The 18,949-nt window shown below is 50.7% G+C and overlaps 6 protein-coding genes across 6 annotated transcripts; 3 read left to right on the top strand and 3 right to left on the bottom strand.

Annotated features, from left to right (window-relative positions):
- Nucleotides 1–111: 111 nt before the first annotated feature.
- Nucleotides 112–3,278, bottom strand: KD926_010267 (exocyst subunit SEC5; the record flags this gene model as incomplete). The annotated part of the gene is made up of 2 exons (XM_053102795.1): nt 112–849; nt 906–3,278. 2 exons carry the CDS (start codon nt 3,276–3,278, stop codon nt 112–114), a joined length of 3,111 nt encoding a protein of 1,036 aa, XP_052953792.1.
- A 100-nt stretch (nt 3,279–3,378) lies between these two features.
- On the top strand, nt 3,379–5,341 carry KD926_010266 (isocitrate dehydrogenase (NAD(+)) IDH2; the record flags this gene model as incomplete). Its single annotated transcript, XM_053102794.1, has 7 exons — nt 3,379–3,458; nt 3,533–3,818; nt 3,904–3,969; nt 4,141–4,227; nt 4,296–4,418; nt 4,486–5,205; nt 5,270–5,341. The coding sequence occupies 7 exons, from the start codon at nt 3,379–3,381 to the stop codon at nt 5,339–5,341; spliced, it is 1,434 nt and encodes a 477-aa protein (XP_052953791.1).
- Nucleotides 5,342–5,736: 395 nt separating this feature from the next.
- On the bottom strand, nt 5,737–6,789 carry KD926_010265 (uncharacterized protein; the record flags this gene model as incomplete). The annotated part of the gene is made up of 4 exons (XM_053102793.1): nt 5,737–6,077; nt 6,145–6,334; nt 6,409–6,554; nt 6,621–6,789. The coding sequence occupies 4 exons, from the start codon at nt 6,787–6,789 to the stop codon at nt 5,737–5,739; spliced, it is 846 nt and encodes a 281-aa protein (XP_052953790.1).
- Nucleotides 6,790–6,831: 42 nt separating this feature from the next.
- KD926_010264 (tubulin gamma complex associated family protein) lies at nt 6,832–9,987 on the top strand (the record flags this gene model as incomplete). Its single annotated transcript, XM_053102792.1, has 2 exons — nt 6,832–7,000; nt 7,247–9,987. 2 exons carry the CDS (start codon nt 6,832–6,834, stop codon nt 9,985–9,987), a joined length of 2,910 nt encoding a protein of 969 aa, XP_052953789.1.
- Nucleotides 9,988–10,204: 217 nt separating this feature from the next.
- niaD (nitrate reductase NiaD) lies at nt 10,205–13,164 on the bottom strand (the record flags this gene model as incomplete). Its single annotated transcript, XM_053102791.1, has 7 exons — nt 10,205–11,097; nt 11,152–11,775; nt 11,830–12,053; nt 12,103–12,338; nt 12,390–12,648; nt 12,701–12,800; nt 12,894–13,164. 7 exons carry the CDS (start codon nt 13,162–13,164, stop codon nt 10,205–10,207), a joined length of 2,607 nt encoding a protein of 868 aa, XP_052953788.1.
- Nucleotides 13,165–14,440: 1,276 nt separating this feature from the next.
- On the top strand, nt 14,441–18,260 carry niiA (nitrite reductase niiA; the record flags this gene model as incomplete). The annotated part of the gene is made up of 9 exons (XM_053102790.1): nt 14,441–14,643; nt 14,725–14,875; nt 14,940–15,479; nt 15,539–15,621; nt 15,675–16,202; nt 16,262–16,464; nt 16,515–16,987; nt 17,044–17,201; nt 17,255–18,260. The coding sequence occupies 9 exons, from the start codon at nt 14,441–14,443 to the stop codon at nt 18,258–18,260; spliced, it is 3,345 nt and encodes a 1,114-aa protein (XP_052953787.1).
- Between the last annotated feature and the right edge of the window lie 689 nt (nt 18,261–18,949).

Genomic DNA, 18,949 nt, shown 5'->3' with positions numbered 1-18,949 from the left:
CGCGGAAATAGATTCCAGATTGATCTACGGAGTAAATCGGTTTGAGACCAATGCTCTTGACCAGGTACAAGCTTATTCTATATATACAACTCCTAATCCGCAACGACATAACTACGCCGATGCCTTCTGACCAGCACCGCCTCTTGCTCTCCTGAAGCAAGCAAACTCTCCCTTGGTTCTTTCACGCAATCTTTTCAGAATGCCCCTCATTTCACCCAATTCCGACTGAAGTCGGGCGCGAGCTTCGTGAGAGGTACGATGGTCCAGTTCAACGTAGATTTGACTCTGCAATGCCGATGCCTCATCGGTGGAGTATTGCGACATGGTTTGTGCAATGTATTCCGTGTCCAGAGTGGCCTGCATTAGGGCGGGGAGCGTATACGAAGACCGCGAACTAAACGATTTGAGAAGAGACGAAGAAACTTGCGTTAGCAAGTGTGTAAGCACGACGGAGAGCAGGGTGGACGGTGCCGGTGTTGATGTCGTTGATGAGCGCGTGGAAGCCGAGGCGCTAGAAGGAATGGTAGTCGAGATCTCTGTATGAACAAGCACCAGGGTTAACAGGGCGTTGTACACGTAGGACCGGACTTGATCAGGACGAGCGTTGGAGGAGGGCTCCCAATCTGCGGCGGTAATTCCATGGAAAATCGTCATGTGCAATGCCTCAATAGTTGGATTGGTGTAGGACTGGAACAGGCGGTTGTCTATTTGATTGAGCACGTCACGAATGGTTTTGGCTTCATCCGTCAACTTCACGGAGAAAGAGGTTTCAAAGTTCGCGACCAATTGGGGTACCAGTTCGGTCTGGAGGGCTTTGATGTTCGAGAGGGTCAGGAGAATGCGCACATTCTAACGACTTGTCAGTATATTCGCCATGATACTAGGAAGTGATTGGGAGAACGTACCCTGTTCTGGGCATCAACAGCGTCTGCCACAAAAACGGAAGATATTCCAGTGCGGTTGCGCGCCGTCGAGCCGGCGAGAATCCATTCGTTGTCCTCTTCTGGAGCGGCAGGATGCTCCGCGTTCTCCACAAGACCGCTGAGGGCTTTGTAGACACTGGAGACGAATTGGGTGCGCACCATTTGAAGGAGCTTGGTAGGTGGCTGCGTCACGATATCTACATCACCGGATTTGACCATGGCCTCTGAAATATATAGAATCTTTTGCATCCCCCCGATGATTGCATTTTCAAAGGCCACAAATAAGCTTGGCATTTTCGTGAGATCCCTGATCTCGGGGTCTCGTGTCCAGTCTTCCATCAACTTGCAGATCTCTGCGTCTCTGCCCCAGGCAGCGCAGACCACTCGCACCGCGCGCTCACGGGCGACACTGACAAGCGCCTTGAGAAGACTGTGTGCGTTGCCATTGCTTGATACCGGGCCTAAAGCGGCCATTTCGCTCGCCGCCGTTCCGATGATGACCAGGAATTGGCCCAAATAATGAACACCACCGAGCGCATTGGAAAATGGGGGCCAGAACGCATACTCTTCCCAGTGTTCGCCGCTCTTTGGAGTGGGAAACGGCATATTTTTGGGATCGAGCTTGAACCGGGACTCGGTGGGTGTCACTCCCATATTCAAAGGGCTGTTGGGACTGGGTGGCGATATAGGCGAGGTGAGCAGAGAGATATCCTCCAACGGAGGGTCGGCAAATAAAGATAGAACACTTTCTCGAATGAGGTTCACCAGCTCGACAACACCTTTCTGCAGATCCCTCGAGTCGGCGCCTGAAAGCCGATGGTGCTTCCGGCTTTCCCCTTCGAACCCGGCAGGGAGTAGTTTTTGCTTGCCACCATCGAGGAAAGACTGGGCCGCCTCCCAAAAATCAAGCACTTCCCCAAGAATACCTCCCTGCGACGACAGCAACCTATTGAGGTAGGTATGAACGCAATCCCAGAGTTCAATGATCTGGTCAGTATCCAGCATATCTTGCGTATCTTTGGCATTGTCGCGCGGTGCTAGTTTGAGATAGGATGCAACGGCTCGAGGACTTGGTTTTTCGCCGCTGGCGAGCCTGCGTCGGAGGATCTCGATTTCCGTTTTGCACCGTTCGCAGAACGCAGTTATCTTTGTTTTCAGAAAGTTGTACCGACTGAGAAGCCAAACCCAGATAGGGTTGTCATCCACTCCCAGCTCCAGCAAGGCACCTATGAGTTCCATGTGTTCTTCAACTGGCCCAGATGCGGTCACTGTTGTCGAGGTAGTAGGTGCGTCGCCGAGACGTCTCCAGAGGTCACGCTTGAACGCTTGTAGTTGCTGATCGACATCCATCCACATCCGCCCCATGGCTAGAATTAGATGCATATCTGGGTCAGTCAACGGTCGCTGCTTGCTAATCGCCCTGTCCGCGATGGTTTTGGCTTCCTTGACAAGAGCTCTTGCCTTGTTATATTGTTCGAAAACGGAATCGTAGTCTCTCTGCTTGATGGATTTTGAAAGCATCCCGCCGATTTCATAGACATCACGGTGTTTCTCCATCGCGTCAACCACCGATTTCAGAGACTGCTCCCTTTCACGACCTCCTAGTGCAGGACCCCACACTTCCTCGGCTTTGACAGAAGCCTCGAGCAACGGAACGCGGATGCCCTTTATGCCGTACTCACTCTCTTTGGTGAGAGCATTCTTCCCTGGTGCTGAGTCCGACGGAGCCGGAGAGGGACCGGATTGTATCCCTCCCGAATAATTCCGGAAATGCCCTGACCTGCGATGAGCTTGTTGTACGGACGTGTTCTGTTCCCTTCCCTGATTCCTCATCTCGGTATAGACACTATCGATGGTCGCTTTGGCTCGAACGAAGCGCTCGAAATTGGCTTCAACGAGAACCTTCAGCGAGGCCGATTTCTGATCGATGGATCTCGAAAGGAAATCGAGTCCACTGAGGAGTGACTTTATTGATGCATCCGAGTGCGCCTGTGAGAGAAAGAGAGCGGGCGAGAACGAGGTAGACGAGAGCAGGAACCGATTGCGCAAACGACCCTCTTCCTCCAGGGACAACCCTCTTTTCTTCAATATTTTGAACACCGTCTCCCCAGACCCGAGCGGATCGGGTTCATCCATTTTCACGAGATTGTCCCTCCCATTTTTCCCTTTGAAGGACCCGAGATTCGGTCCTTTCCGACCACTGTTGGTGCGTTCGAGGGCGAAGTATCGGGATCGCGAACCACGGCGTTGCAGGGTCTCATCCTCGGAATCCTCGCTCTCTTCCAGCTCGGCGGGCCATTCCTCGGGGTATTCCGACGGGAGGTTATAGAAATTGGCGACCTCAGAATCGGCCATCGTTTCTGCGACGTGTCGAGGGGGAGGCGCTTGGGACACGAGGGAAGTACCGATCTCCGACGGTTAGAGGCGATCAGTCAACAAGGGCTCAATCGATAACATGCAGGGAAGAGCGCGCAAGCAGCTGCAAGGGCGAGAGAAGCTAGAGGCGAACGCTAGGGTAGATAGTAGGGGTACTCCGTCAGTAGTTCTAGCTCAATGAATAATGATGCCAACGTGCACCGGAGAGGCTGGCGTTATCTGATCTAAGGAAGACACCAAGTGGACTGGGGGACCGAAGACGGCAAGCATCCAAGCCGGACGGACCGGGTGCCGAGAGATTGGCCTGATGGGAACTTCTTTCGTCCTTCCCGCACACCCTCCTCTTCCCACCCTCCATCCATTCTTCCTCCCACCTCCCCAATCTCCCCTCTTCGATTGTTTGCTGCTGTCCTCGGGGACCCCATCAACATGTTTGCCGCCAGGAACTTCGCTCTCCCCGCCCGCCAATGCTTGCGGACGACCCGTGTCTCCCCTAGAATCGCTTCGCCTTTGTCGCAGGTAACTAGCGACCTATCTCAGTTGGCCCCTTCTGAGCGAGGGTTTGGCTGTCCAATGCGTGTCTCGTGCTGACTTGAATTATTAGCTGCGTGGCTACGCTGCCGCTGCCGATGAGCGTGTCGCCAAGTTCAAGGGACAGAAGGATACCGATGTATGTCTCCCGACCGATATTTTACTTTTTTTTTTTTTGTTCTTGGATTTTCTTCCCTTGGCCCGAGGTTTTCCGACCTTGCTCTACAACACAACCATTCCAATCGACTCCGCAAACAACGTTTTAAATATGACTGGAATAAGGATTCTGACAATGTGATCGCCTTGCTAGGGAAAATACACCGTGACTTTGATCGAGGGTGATGGCATTGGCCCCGAGATCTCGCAGTCCGTCAAGGACATCTTCGCTGCCGCAAACGTACGCTTCGACTTCAACCCGCCCTTCACCAACTACGATGGATTTTGGAATGCTAAAAAACTGTACAGGCCCCCGTCAAGTGGGAGCCCGTTGATGTGACCCCCATCCTGAAGGATGGAAAGACCGCCATCCCCGACGATGCCATCAAGAGCGTGCAGAAGAACTACGTCGCGCTTAAGGGTCCCCTCGCTGTAGGTTTTGCCCATGATGGCATTTCTACTGTGCTTTCGCTGATTTCCTCTTCTTTTTCCCGTAAAGACCCCCGTTGGCAAGGGACACGTCTCGCTGAACCTTACTCTCCGTCGTACCTTCAACCTTTTCGCCAACGTTCGTCCCTGCCGGTCCGTCGCTGGCTACAAGACCCCCTACGACAACGTCGACACCGTCCTGATCCGTGAGAACACCGAAGGTGAATACTCTGGTATTGAGCACGTCGTTGTCGATGGTGTCGTGCAGAGCATCAAGCTTATCACCAAGGAGGCCTCCGAGCGCGTGCTGCGCTTCGCCTTCCAGTACGCTCGTTCCATCAACAAGAAGAAGGTCCGCGTGGTGCACAAGGCTACCATCATGAAGATGTCCGACGGTCTTTTCCTGAACCTTGCCCGCGATATCGCCAAGGAGTTCCCCGATGTCGAATTCGACGCTGAGCTGCTGGACAACTCTTGCCTGAAGATCGTCACCGACCCTACTCCCTACAACGACAAGGTCCTGGTCATGCCCAACCTATACGGTGACATCCTGTCGGATATGTGCGCCGGTCTGATCGGTGGTCTCGGTCTCACCCCCTCCGGTAACATTGGTGACGAGTGCTCGATCTTCGAGGCTGTCCACGGTTCCGCACCCGACATTGCTGGCAAGGGTCTTGCCAACCCCACTGCTCTTCTTCTGAGCAGTATCATGATGCTGCAGCACATGGGTCTCACTGAGCACGCTGCTCGCATCCAGAAGGCCACCTTCGACACCCTCTCCGAAGGAAAGGTACGATACTCCAGTTCCCGCTCCCCCCACCGATCTATCCGATGAACTAACACGCGAATCACAGGCTCTCACCGGCGACTTGGGCGGTAAGGCCAAGACCAACGAGTACGCTGAGGCCATCATGAAGCGCCTGTAAGGGATTCGTTCACATCATGTACTATTTCCCTTGATTGTCTCCTTTTAGCATGTGAATAATTTTAGACCATATAATGTGATCTATTATACGTACTCAAATGTATTTATCAAGATGCTAGGCGCATTGACCTTCAAGACTTTCCATTGAAATGTGCTGCTTGACAAATTATTCGCCAGGCAGAACAAACGATATGGTACTTGTAATTTCAAGCATTTGTAAGAGACTTGAGTAGTATTTATTGCGTTTAGACCGCATGGGTTAACACAGGATACGCCTTAGCTGCGATGATGAGACCCAGAAAATACAGAAAACGCCACCCTTATGTTCGCCAAGGTATCATAGAAAAGAAAAGAGAGAAAAAGGAAAGGAGAACAGAGCCTGGGAACCCGTTTACGCTAGCGCCTTCGAGAGCCTCTTCTCGGTCCCGTTGGCGCGCCTCTTCCCTTCTGTTTCGACCGGGATGTTTGGGCACGCGTACTTCTCGTGGTGGGAGAGCCTCCGCCTTCGTCGCCTTCGTCCTCCCCCTCGCTATCGTCCTTCGCCCCGTCTGTGCCATCCTCCTCCTCATCATTTGCAGCGGTTTCTTCAGAATCTCCCTCCTCCTCACCAGTGCCCGATCTCTTCCTTCTCGGTTCAACCTCCACGTGGAGTCGCGACGAGCGTGTGCCACGCGTAGATGGACGACCACCACGACCTGGTTTTCTACCTCGCGACGGAGCAGGAGAGGATCGAGGCTCTATACGCAGGTCCAAGAAAGACGTAGTCAGTAAATTTGAGCGTTCAAATGAAGTTGTGTAACGAACCGTCTGTATCCGCCACGGTGCTGCCTCGTCTGGATTCAGGGTGAGGACTGTTAACGGGAGACACGGAGCCTTCTGCTAGTCGCCTTGCAAACATCAATTCACCATATTCATCCTCGGGGAGATCGAATGGACAGTATAGCTCTTTCGAGTTTTCGACGTCATCGGATGTGTCGGTAATCAACGAGTCCTCCTGTTATCCCGACCGAGATTATTAGCGTAAGAACTTCTCAGGTCGGGCGTTCGCAATCGATAAAAGCTACATACCCGCTCATCAAGCGCAGGAAGATTGTATAGCGTCCCGAGCTTCTTCCAGATCCCGGGTATTCGAGTATGTTCCGCGTGGGAGGGCGCATATCCTTGGCTCTTCATAAACTCCGAGATAGCAATCATGCGAAAATGCTTGTGCATGCCTTTGATAGAACAGCCGCCGCATTAGCTTAAGATCCACTGGTCCAAATAATGGAGGTTGAACGAACCGACAGGCTTCCATTTGATTATCCCCTTCAACAGGGCCGTCTCTTGTTCATCGGTCCACGGGTCCGTGACGGGGTCGTAATCCGCGTTTGGCTGAGCTGCGCTTTCATTGCCGGGGGTGGTCGAGGATTCGGACTGAGTCGCGAGCTTCGGTTTCTTCCGAGGAGGCATCGTGGGTGAGGTTTCGAGAGGACTCCGTACTTTGCAGATACAATGGAAGCAAGGATGGCTTGGAGACTCCCAGCAAACGAATTCATTCTGCGTCGGTTTCCCGAACAAGCGGTGGTCCGGGCGCAGACCGGGGAGGGGCTAGTCCTGTTCGGGCTAGTGCGGCGTGATCTCGCGCTGCCCACGCGTCGGCCTGATGCTTCAAGCGATAAGAGTAAGGCTTCTTTCTTGCCCGTGGTTCTGGCTGCGGCATGCGCCATGTATCATTGATCATGGATCGCGAGGATGATGGCATAGATCCCTTTTCAAGCGATGGTCTTTGGAAAATCTCCAATTTCACGCTACAGTCCCTCCAGCCGCTGGAGCCCTTGTCATGGAACCAAGACTTGCCTGGTACTCACCTATACTCCGGACTCCGAGAAACTACAATTGGAGAGCTGACCGAATTTTTGCATTTTAGATATCACATGCGACTTCTTCAAAGCCCCACTCGACCTCTTCAACGACAATGGACCCAAATTTCCGAGTCTGAACTCCTTCGAAATTGATCCGTCTAATGAGGATCAACGACCGGAGTCGACTGTCGATGCATCCAGCGATGGCCTATCGATTCTCGACCCTGACTTACAAGAAGACGATGTATCGGAGGAAATATGGGCACCCGAGAACTTAAATTACAACCCTGGTAACCAGAGAATATTGAAGTCATGGGAGAGCTACCAAGATCGATTGCACCGCGAGCCCACCTCCGCGTATTTCAGCGAGTCTGGCGCGAAGGGCTTTGATGGATCGTTGGCCCATCAGGCCGCACAGAAGGGCCCCGGAGGTACGCAACGTATCGTGCGAAATGACGTCCTTTTTCAATCTCTGTTCAAGCTAGGATTAGGCTGGAGCTCTATCTTGTTTCGCTACAACCAAGAAGATCAAACATTTGAGCAGGTACTCGGAAACCTGCGCATAACTGGCGTTAGCGTTTTGGCTGTGCAGAGTTTGGCAGATGAGTTACTTGTCTGCGGATCAAATATGCAAAAGATCCGGGGTTTTCTCGGCAAAAAACCTTCCAAATCTCACGACCTTTCGGCGCTTTCTACGCTTTCGAGTGCAACTGCAGTGATCATGTACACAATTGAAAAGGAACTCACGAAATACTCGAAGCATATCACCTCGCTCATCCAGATAAAATCATTGTTCCAGCGAAGCGGTGAGCTGGTAAGTGCTCTAGCGAATATGGTCGAGGCTGCTGAAAAGGCTATCTCAGAGGCACATTTGATTTCCATTGTGCTTGAAAGAGCCGCTCATTATTCACATGCCTTTGGTCAACTAGAAGACCTCTTCCGCGAGGTTGTGGTTCGATTGATTGAGTCTTTTTTGAGCTATGTGGAAACTTGGATTGGCTTCCGTCCCGAGACCTCGACATTGATGGAGTTGGCAGACAAAGGCCAAAGTTTTATCTCCCTCGAATACCATGACGAAAGCGGTAAGGCCGCCTCCAAGGCACCAAGACTCGATTTCAGATATCGCCCTGACCAAATGCCGTCCTTCATCCCCACGGATCAAGCACAGTTGATCTTCGAGAGCGGGCGAAGCCTTCGACTTCTCAAACGATTTCATCCACAGCATCCTGTCATGAGTAGCAATAGATCTACCGTTCACTCTGCAAAACTTCAATGTGTCAGTGCTTGGAACGACATTGAGAGAATCCAGAACAAGGCCGATGAGTACGAGAAGAAACTTCGAGCTGAAATACTGAGGTACAATAGCGGCGAGGACTCGGAAGAGGCAACAATACAGCCTACTATAGATACCTCATCATGCGACAATGACAACGAGGTGATTGCCAATACCTTTGGTTTGTTTGATATCGACAACGAGCAGAGTCTAACGGGCCTACTTGCCAACTCGTCCTCCATCGAAAGAGATAAAATTGGCCAAATTCTTGAAGAAACAGGAACGGCAAACCTAGGGTTGTATCAAGATGGCAAGAGTTGCTTTGGCCCAGACTTGATATCCTCGCTTTACTTGTCACTTGCGCCGTTACTGTCTTCTCAGGCACTGCTCATTGACTTCTCTTGTCTTCATCTTCTGTTCAAGGAACACAAAATCAGGTATCATCTTACCTTGCAATGGCGTTTCCAACTCCTCGGAGACGGCTTTTTCACGTCTCGTCTGTCACACGCGCTTTTCGACCCAGAAATGGAAAGTGGCGAGCGCAAGTCTGGAGTGGTCCGAGGCGGCGTTCACACCGGCTTGCGCCTGGGGAGTCGTGATACATGGCCTCCAGCAAGCTCGGAGCTACGATTAGTCCTAATAGGTCTTCTCAATGATTGTCGCAATGCAGATGATCGCTCAGAGAGTTCAGGAAACGCCGAGTTTCGTAGAGACACGGAATTGCCGGGCGGTCTCAACTTCTCAATTAGGGAGTTGACGGACGCGGAAATCGCTAAATGCAAAGATCCGAATGCCATTGAAGCTCTCGATTTTCTCCGATTACAGTATAAGCCGTCAGATGTGTTGGACGCTATCATAACTCAGCAGTCCCTGAACAAATACGACCGCCTGTTCAAACACTTACTCCGACTCCTTCGTATGGTTTCGGTTGTCAAAGGTCTGATTCGTGATTCTACGGCCAGAGACTCCCTCGCGGGCGATACGCGGAATGTATTTCAACGATTCCGCGTGGAATGCCAACATTTCGTCCTTGCCCTGAGCGACTACTGCTTCCACATCGGGGTAGGATCAACGTGGCTGCGATTCCAAGATACGCTTTCCAAAATCGATTCTTGCCTCGACCGGGGCGACGTCGACGGCACCATCGAAGCGGCCCAGTCCGTTCATAGATTAAGGGACTACCATGAAGACATTTTGGATCAAATGCTTTTTGCCTTATTTCTTAGCAAACGGCATACGGAGGCAGCGAGGCTACTCGAGGGTATATTCACCACAATCCTCAACTTTGCCCCCTTGTCAAGGTTGGACGGCATGCGTGGCGTGCGCCATGAGAGTGAAATCACCGTGCATCGGCTTTTTGCTCTTTTTCGGAAACAAACCTCGGCGTTTGTGGGCTATCTACGCAATCTGGATGGCATTAAAGCGTCTTCGAAGTCTCTCGGTCGGTCTGGTACAACCTTTGCTTCGAGAGGAGATCCTACGAGCGTTTTCGATCACCTTTTGGCACGACTGGATGTCAAAATGTATTACTGATATCGTTCTATACGAGGAATAGAACGAGAAGGATGATTCACACTCTCTGGGAGGATATTATAAGATTCATGTCAGGACACAATATAGATCATTTGATAAGAATATTCATATTTCTATGAAATGTGCATCAATGCGTGTATTCATGTACATAAAAGCCCTGCCCCAAGAAACGCCAAACCCATCATGTCAAACGTATCATCTTTCCAAAAATCATTCCCTAAAAGAAGTGAAGATTCTGTTCTGCCCACCCTTGCGTCAGAAGAATCTCCCGCGCGGATTTCTCCATGGCCTCTGGTCCACAGAGAAGCACCATGCTCTGCTCATCAAACGTTGCATACTCCTTGAGGATATCTGCGGAAATACGCCCTCGACGGCCTGTCCAAGAATCTGGAGCTTTGCTCAGAGTATGAATCACCTTGCATCTATTGCTGTCAGACGCCTCGAATGCGTCGAGCTCTGACTTGCAAAGAATGTCCTCCTCCTGCCTGTTTCCGTCGAGAACAATACACGTAGTGGGATCCTGTTGATCTTGCATGACAGCACGCAGGACCTGGAATATTGGCGTGATACCGGTTCCACCGCAGATCATGACAAAGGAGTTGACATGTCGTTCTTTGCCGCTGACGAGAACTCGGCCGTTTCCGAGGTACTCGAACCTTCCGGTCGGTCCTTTACACTCGATCACCGAGCCCAAGGAGAGCTTGTCAAGAGCCATGGTCATCTTGCCGCCAGGAACAGTAGGGCTTGCGAAGTATATCTTGACCAGCAAGTCCATCGTTCCTTCTTGGGCGGTTTCGGATATCGGGGTGTAAGAGCGAATGATGGCTTCGTTCCCTGCTGCTGAATCTAAGACCTTGATCATAAGATGTTGGCCTATTGGCAAGCCCAGTATCTGCTTGTCATGTTCTAGCTGGAAGCTGAAGATGCGAGTATCCCATGATATATCGGTTTTCTTCGCAAGAGTTGCTTTGGTCCATGACCTTGACTGGAGGAACTCTGCACGTGGTTCGTCCGAGCCTGATGAGGTGTCGTTCTTGAGTGCATCTAGAGATGCCTTGTCCATTGTTCCGATGTGATAATCGGGCATCATTGCTTTCGCTGTTTCGCTGTCTACGTAAAGCATTAGTGACACGCTCACGGTTTCTGATATAAGAAGGTACTTACGGATTGCCAGGAAGTCCTCAGAGACATCAAGTCCGGCAGAGGAGATAATACTCTGCGCTCCTCCGGGATGACCTTCAAGGAATCCCGTGCCATCATAAACTTCACCATTAACGATAAACAATGGCTTTTGTTCACTTGACTGAGACTTGAATTTCTCCAGGCTGATCTCTTGATTCAACCCAGCTTTTTTCATGTTAATTTCCTTCACGGGTTCGGGAGCAATTGGTTCCTCTCCCTCTTGTCTTTCGCCCCAGTTTCCGTTGAGCAAGTTACCTCCAGACTTCTTAACGCGTTCCATCCAGCCACCGGGCATGGTGGGATGTGTTGGATGCTCGAATTTCAAGATGCCGTTCTCTTTGGTAATTGTGACCCGAAACCAAGGGTTGTTCATCATGCCCAAGACAGACCAGTACATGTCGCGCGGCTGTATACTCAGTGCCTCGTCCATTGCTCTAACGACAATGGCATCGCTGTTTTCGAGCTCCGAAATAGCGATGCTAAGAGACCAGAAGCACCAACAGAAACACGTCTCTCGCAAGGACATGTCTACTTTCCCGCCGAAGAGGTCTCCTTCGAAATCACGGTATTTGTCTTCCGCATAATGGACGTCGGCCAACCGCCAAGCTGTGAAGTATGTTAGTTGAGTATGACGGGGATCGATTCCATTAGGGTTCGTACTCTTGCCCTTGTCCAACGAAATTTCCACCCTCGTGACTCTGCGACCACCTCCTGCGTACGCATATCCTTTCACGGTATAAGATGGCCCCGCTGAAGCAATGGTTAACTCTTCGTTGTTTTCCGGATAAACAACGGAGGAATTGACATTGAGGTCATAGATGGCGTAACGGTCATCACGCCACCACTTTGGATCGCTTGATGCCATTTCAGGAGAAACCGTGGTTCTTTCATATGGTTAGACCGAGGGTCGAACAAGGATATTGAGCAACATACGGTAAGACACGGTTATCATTGATATGATACCAGTTATCGCTTGGTGCGTCCGTCAGGATCAATTTTTTCAACCACTTGACGCTTCGACCACCGATTTGACCCGGGACAACAGCTCTCAGCGGACGGCCATGGTCAGGGGTAAGAGACTCTCCGTTCATCTTATGAGCAAGCATGATACCTCTGTTGTAGTCCATAGCCCAGTTCAACTTGACAGATGTCCCATAGTGTCCATTGGGCTAAAAGCACGGTCAACATCGACGCTCAGCGTAATTATCATGACGACATACCAGTTTGTCTGCTCCCTCCATGCAGACATATTTGGCCTTGCGCAGTGGTTTTGCACTTCGGAGGATATCAGCCATCAAAGGGCCAGTGAAGAGGGCCGTTGACAGCGCGGCCGAACCCCACGAGAAGCCTTTAGATTTTCGCACGGTGTTCTGCTCTTTTCGCCTATTGCCGGCACAAACGAGGGTGATCGGGGCTGTGATTTGGTCATACTGTTGTAAGACCTGACGGAAGTTCAAGATCAATGGCTTCTCAACCAGCCTAATAGTCGTTAGTTTTTTGGGAGCCGCCTAGGTGGTGAAGGGCTGCCTACCCTTCGATGCTGATCTCCCAGTTTGCGATATCGTCATCCTTCACGAAAGGAACCGGGCCATGGTTTCTGACATAGAAGAGTTCCGGTGAGGTGAGGAACCCTTTTGAGACGTAAGCAAGATTGGTCTACAACTTCGACGAGTGGGTAGGGTTCCACAGGTAAAAGAATCTGTGAATAGAAAGGTGATTGATACCTTCTTTGTAAAGGTCTGTAAGAGGAGGCTCGACGTTGAACGGATGCACACCCGTCAATCGGAGAAGTCGAGGATCGCGAGGGACATGATTATCTGGTGTGTTTTTATCTATACTCAGCACCTCCATCGGTCTTCTCGAAGGAGGTGGCAGAGGAATATCTTGAAGATCAACATTCGAAGTCTCTTCCTCCTCGACCTTGATTGCGGTCGACTTGAGTAAGAGATCACTCGGGACGAGTGCCTTCGTCCAGACCTCAGTGACAGTCGTCATTATTATTGTGGGGTGTGGTGGAGGGCAAAACTAGAGTACAAGAGGAGACATCGGTTAAGAGATGTTCGAACGGCCTCGCTCATAAAACAAATTTGAGGGACCCCTGTTGCCACACCGGAAAAGTCTACGGCACTAAAAGAATGTATTCACATTATTATGGCGTCTCACCAGCCCAGTCACCGGCGTTTGAATAATTTCACGGCCTGATAGCTGGAAATTTGGACTATCTGAGGGCCTCGGAGAAAGACAGCAGTGCGGTCTAACGGGGCCGACTTTCCAGTGATCCACCCACGGACGGTCTATTTCGAATTCTCGATGGATCTCCGCGGATGAGCCGACCCATTTTAGGGTTGCGAGTGGGTTTCCAAGGCACGGTGGTCTACCCGCAAGATCCGGAAAGCTTAGCACGACCTGTTGGGGGGAGTTGTGCTTATGGCACCGTTATAGCATGTCCTACTGAGGGATTTTCTCGCCAGCCATCTAGGCCATCTAGACCGACGGCGGTGAAATGGTGGCAGCCGCCATCAATGTTTGCACATTCCAGAGACTGCGGGATTTAAGCTCATGTACAAAGCACAGAATACCCCGTACATATTGACTCAATGCATGCATTGTGCGCTTGTGTTGAAGTGGCACTAATTCCCTCACCAACGCCGCATTCCTGCTGGATCAAGGGAGGGTCAGTGAGCGAGCGGGTAAAGACGGATGGGAGATCCTCGTAGTCGCTGGCTTCCCTGTCGAAAGCGTCATATTGGGTGGCGAAGCAGCTTATCGTCGAGTCGAAGAGGAGTTGGTCATCAACGCGAAAGGAAGGACGAAAGAACGACTGAAGGACCGAACTAAGAGGTGATAGAGAGATAAGCACGTGTCGATCATGACTAACCCGACAGGTGACCTCCGCGGAGATGCAGCGACCTTTTACTTTCCCCTTATCGATCCACTCACATCGTCTAATTCCACCTCGCCTTGCGTTGTGCCCCGGTGTTCTGACAGATGCAATGCGTGCTGCGAGATCGCTGATTACAATCCGACATTGACCCATTCGTTCTAGTCATTGTTCTAGTCAGACATTCCATTTCCTTGTGTATCAATTGCCACGGAGTACGGCAGTCCACGGAGAAATGAACCGCGTCGGTCTCCTGATGGTCCTCGGAGATGCTTTCGCCCCTGGGCGAGGGTGATTAGTCTATCTATAATCTATATACATAGCTGGAATCGATTTCCTCTTTCTTTCATCCCAAGTATTCTGTCATACTGGATTCTACCGTGTGCTACAATGCCCTTACTAGACGGGCTCAAGAACGCGGAGGCCGTCAATGGCAGCGCCCATAACGGCCTGCAACCGGTTCAACCCATCGATAGTCTACGTCCTGTTCAGCCGGTCGACGCCATTCTAGATACAGACGTCAACAGTAATGGTCCGAACAAACGGCAGAAGATTGTAGTCGTGGGCTTGGGGATGGTGGCTATCTCATTCATGTAGGTTGACTGGCAGATGATGGCAGCGAAGCTGGCTATCTGAATCGATTCCTCATACTAATCACATTCATTTGTTTTTAGTGAGAAGATTGTCAAGCAAGATGCTGAGAGACGCAATTACGACATCGTTGTGATCGGAGAGGAGCCGCACATCGCCTACAACCGTGTCGGACTTTCCTCGTTCTTCGAACATCGGAAGATCGAAGACCTATATCTCGAACCAAAGGAATGGGTACGCAGTTCACCATATCTCGTTTCTTATTAGATTGGCTCTCTAACTCTCTCAACCCTGGCAGTACGGATCTTTCAAGGACCGTTCATTCGATTACCATCTCAATACCAGAGTGACCGATATCTACCCCGAACGCAAATCCGTCAAGACATCGATCGGCGACATCATCAGTTACGATATTCTGGTGCTTGCCACCGGCTCCGATGCTGTGCTGCCTACGCACACCCCTGGTCACGATGCGAAGGGTATTTTTGTCTACCGAACAATCTCCGATCTCGAGCGTCTAATAGAGTTCGCGTCCATGCATAAAGGAGAGACGGGAGTCACAGTAGGGGGTGGTCTATTAGGTCTGGAAGCAGCCAAAGCAATGACCGATTTAGAAGATTTCGGCAATGTGAAGCTTGTTGACCGCAACAAATGGGTGTTGGCAAGACAGCTCGACGGTGATGCCGGCACTCTAGTGACCCGGAAGATCAGAGAGCTTGGTCTAGATGTGTTGCACGAGAAGCGAGTGGCAAAAATCAATACAGACGACGATAACAACGTTACAGGCATTGTGTTCGAAGATGGAGAGGAAATCAGCTGCTGTTGCATCTGTTTTGCCGTAAGTGACTAGCACTCCCTGTCCTTCGCAGTGCTTTAGTTTGCTGACACAGGCCCTAGATTGGTGTGCGCCCTCGAGATGAGCTCGGTAATGCTGCGGGCATTCAGCAGGCAAAGCGAGGAGGATTTGTGATCAATGAAAGGTACTATTTCGATGCACCTTGGGTACTATGGCCGAATACTGATCTCCTTGCAGTCTACAGACTTCTATTCCCAATATCTACGCCATTGGAGAGTGTGCTAGCTGGGAGAATCAGACATTTGGGATCATCGCCCCCGGCATTGAAATGGCCGACGTATTATCATTCAACTTGACTAATCCAGACAAGGAGCCCAAGGGCTTTAAGCGACCGGATTTGAGCACGAAGTTGAAACTTTTAGGTGTTGACGTTGCCAGCTTCGGTGACTTTTTCGCAGACAGGGACGGGCCCAAATTTCTTCCCGGTCAGCGTCCGCCAACCACGACAGGTCTCTCAACAACCGACGAAGGCGAGCAGGAATCGCCTGTAAAGGCTCTGACCTACAAGGACCCCTTCGGTGGTGTATACAAGAAATACTTGTTTACCATGGATGGGAAATACTTGCTTGGTGGGATGATGATTGGGGACACCAAAGATTACCTCAAGCTGAATCAGATGGTAAAGAGTCAGAAGCAGCTTGAGGTACCCCCAAGTCAATTTATTCTTGGGGCGCAGAAAGATGGAGAAGAAAATGCAGACGATCTGTCAGTGTCACATGCCCCCGGATGTTCGTGCCGGTCATCACGCTAATGCAATACTGCAGAGACGATGATACCCAGATTTGCTCATGTCACAATGTAACAAAAGGTGACGTTGTCTCCAATGTCAAAAATGGCACATGCAAATCAATCGGCGAGGTCAAGTCGTGTACCAAAGCAGGAACCGGCTGCGGTGGCTGTATGCCTTTGGTACAGTCTATCTTCAACAAAACCATGCTGGACATGGGCCAAGAAGTATCAAACAACTGTATGTGTCTGCCCATTTTTTCATGTAACCCTATGCTAACTTTTACCCAGTGTGCATTCATATTCCATACTCGCGAGCCGATCTATATAATGTCGTCGCGATAAAGGGGCTGAGAACCTTTGAGGATATCATGAAAGCCGTCGGCAAGAATCCTGATTCTCTAGGATGTGAACTTTGCAAGCCAGCCATCGCATCAATTCTTGCGAGTCTTTTCAATGGTCACATTATGGATAAAGAGTATCATGAGCTCCAAGATACTAACGACAAGTTTCTTGCCAACATCCAAAGAAATGGAACCTTTTCCGTTGTTCCTCGGGTTCCTGGTGGGGAGATCACAGCGGACAAGCTGATCACCATAGGGCAAGTGGCGAAGAAGTTTAATCTATACTGCAAGATTACCGGTGCTCAGCGGATCGACATGTTTGGAGCCAAAAAGCAAGATCTGCTTGAAATCTGGACAGAGCTAGTCAATGCTGGCATGGAGAGCGGTCATGCGTATGCCAAGTCTCTTCGGGCCGTCAAGGTGTGTATTGTGCTCTTATCTTTGATCTGGGCGCCCTGTTGATTTTCTTCTATTAGAGCTGCGTTGGTACTACTTGGTGTCGGTTCGGTGTTGGCGACAGTGTCGGAATGGCAATTCGGCTGGAAGAGCGCTATAAGAGTATACGAGCTCCCCATAAGTTCAAGGGTGCCGTATCTGGCTGTATGAGAGAATGTGCCGAGGCACAAAACAAAGAGTAAGTTCTGAATCATGATGTCATGTTTTTTTGGCAAAACTAACCAGCGCCAGCTTTGGTTTGATCGCGACTGATAAGGGGTTCAACATCTTTGTTGGCGGTAACGGAGGCGCAAAACCGCGACATTCCGAGCTACTCGTCAAAGACGTACCCCCAGAGAAGGTTACTCAAATCATTGATCGATATCTCATCTTCTACATCCGCACTGCAGATAAACTGCAGCGGACCGCGAGATGGATCGAGAACCTTCCCGGTGGAATCAACTACTTGAGAGAAGTCGTTGTTGACGACAAGCTGGGCATAGGCGCAGAGATGGAACAACAAATGGAGGAGCTCGTCAGCAGTTACTTCTGCGAGTGGACTGAGACGATCAGAAACCCCAAGCGTCGCAAGTTTTTTCAGCAATTTGACAACACGGAGGAGACACTTGAAACGGTTGAAGTCATCCAAGAACGAGACCAGCAGCGTCCCACTTATTGGCCGAAGGATACAGCTAATAATGAAGACTTCAAGGGTCATCAGTGGTCTACTCTCTCGTGGCAGCCTATGATCAAGGCCGACCATTTCTCGGACGGGCCGCCAGCGATCTCATCGGCTAATGTGAAACGCGGAGATACTCAGTTAGCGATCTTCAAGGTCAAGGGGAAATATTACGCAACGCAGCAGATGTGTCCCCATAAGCGTACGTTTGTCCTTTCGGACGGGCTGATTGGTGACGACGATGGGGGCAAATACTGGGTTTCTTGTCCCTACCACAAACGCAACTTCGAACTCAACGGTGAGCAGGCCGGACGGTGCTCCAATGACGACAGCATGAACATCGCTACCTTCCCCATCGAGGAGCGAGACGACGGTTGGATCTATCTGAAGCTCCCTCCGATCGAAGAGCTTGATTCGGTCCTCGGAACGGAAAAATGGAAGGTGAAGAAAGGGGAGGCCGCGGATCCGTTCCAGAAATTTGACAAGAGATACAAAGGGATGCGGGGGAAGAAATCGGGCGAGAGGGCCGGTGAAGTCTGCAAGACAACGCAACCAACCACTAAGACTATTGACTGGTAGAGGGTGGGCTTTATGATTTACGGTTTGAATGATAGTATGTAATTAGCATAGGGAGGAGCGTAATAAGCATGGGAACGGTGGTTCATCTGCAGAATGAAATTCAATGCTCTTGAGAAATGATTATCCACCATCGGCACCGTTTCAGCCGTATGCCGTATGACTACCTGACATACCTACTATAGGGCGTACTATAGGACATAATAGGGCGTACTAACTACCTGTGGAGCATAATCTGTCTGTATACGTACCTAGTAAGGAGGGATAGAAGGCGATGCACGTGGTCGCAGAGTTTAGGGCAAGGGTCCGTCACGTTACCGGTAGCCAACGAAGAGCTTATCTTTGACAACTGCTGGACTTCGACTAGTCAATTATTCGCTCCTTTATTAACGAGATAAACGGAGATAGCGGTGGACCTGGTCTCACCACCTTATCTCTTCCTTCTCCATCATCCAACTTAAAAGAAGTGGACTTCTGCCTCGAGTATCTCCGCGGAGCTCTGTTCGATCCTCTTCGTCCTGCTCGTCCTTCTCGCCCTCCTCATTCCGTCCCGGGACCCGGTAAATCCATACGGACGTGATGACTGTGGCTCGGCTTCTCTGACGATATGAACGACCCGAACTATCCGAGCGTGATCCAATAGGGTTCCATCGAGTTATCATAGACCAAGAGTTCTCAAGATTATCGATCGC

The sequence above is a fragment of the Aspergillus affinis genome (genome assembly GCF_023601865.1).
Source record: "Aspergillus affinis strain CMG 70 chromosome Unknown NODE_79_length_175085_cov_86_119069, whole genome shotgun sequence".
Taxonomy (NCBI): domain Eukaryota; kingdom Fungi; phylum Ascomycota; class Eurotiomycetes; order Eurotiales; family Aspergillaceae; genus Aspergillus; species Aspergillus affinis.
This window is presented reverse-complemented; position numbering and strand designations above follow the sequence as displayed.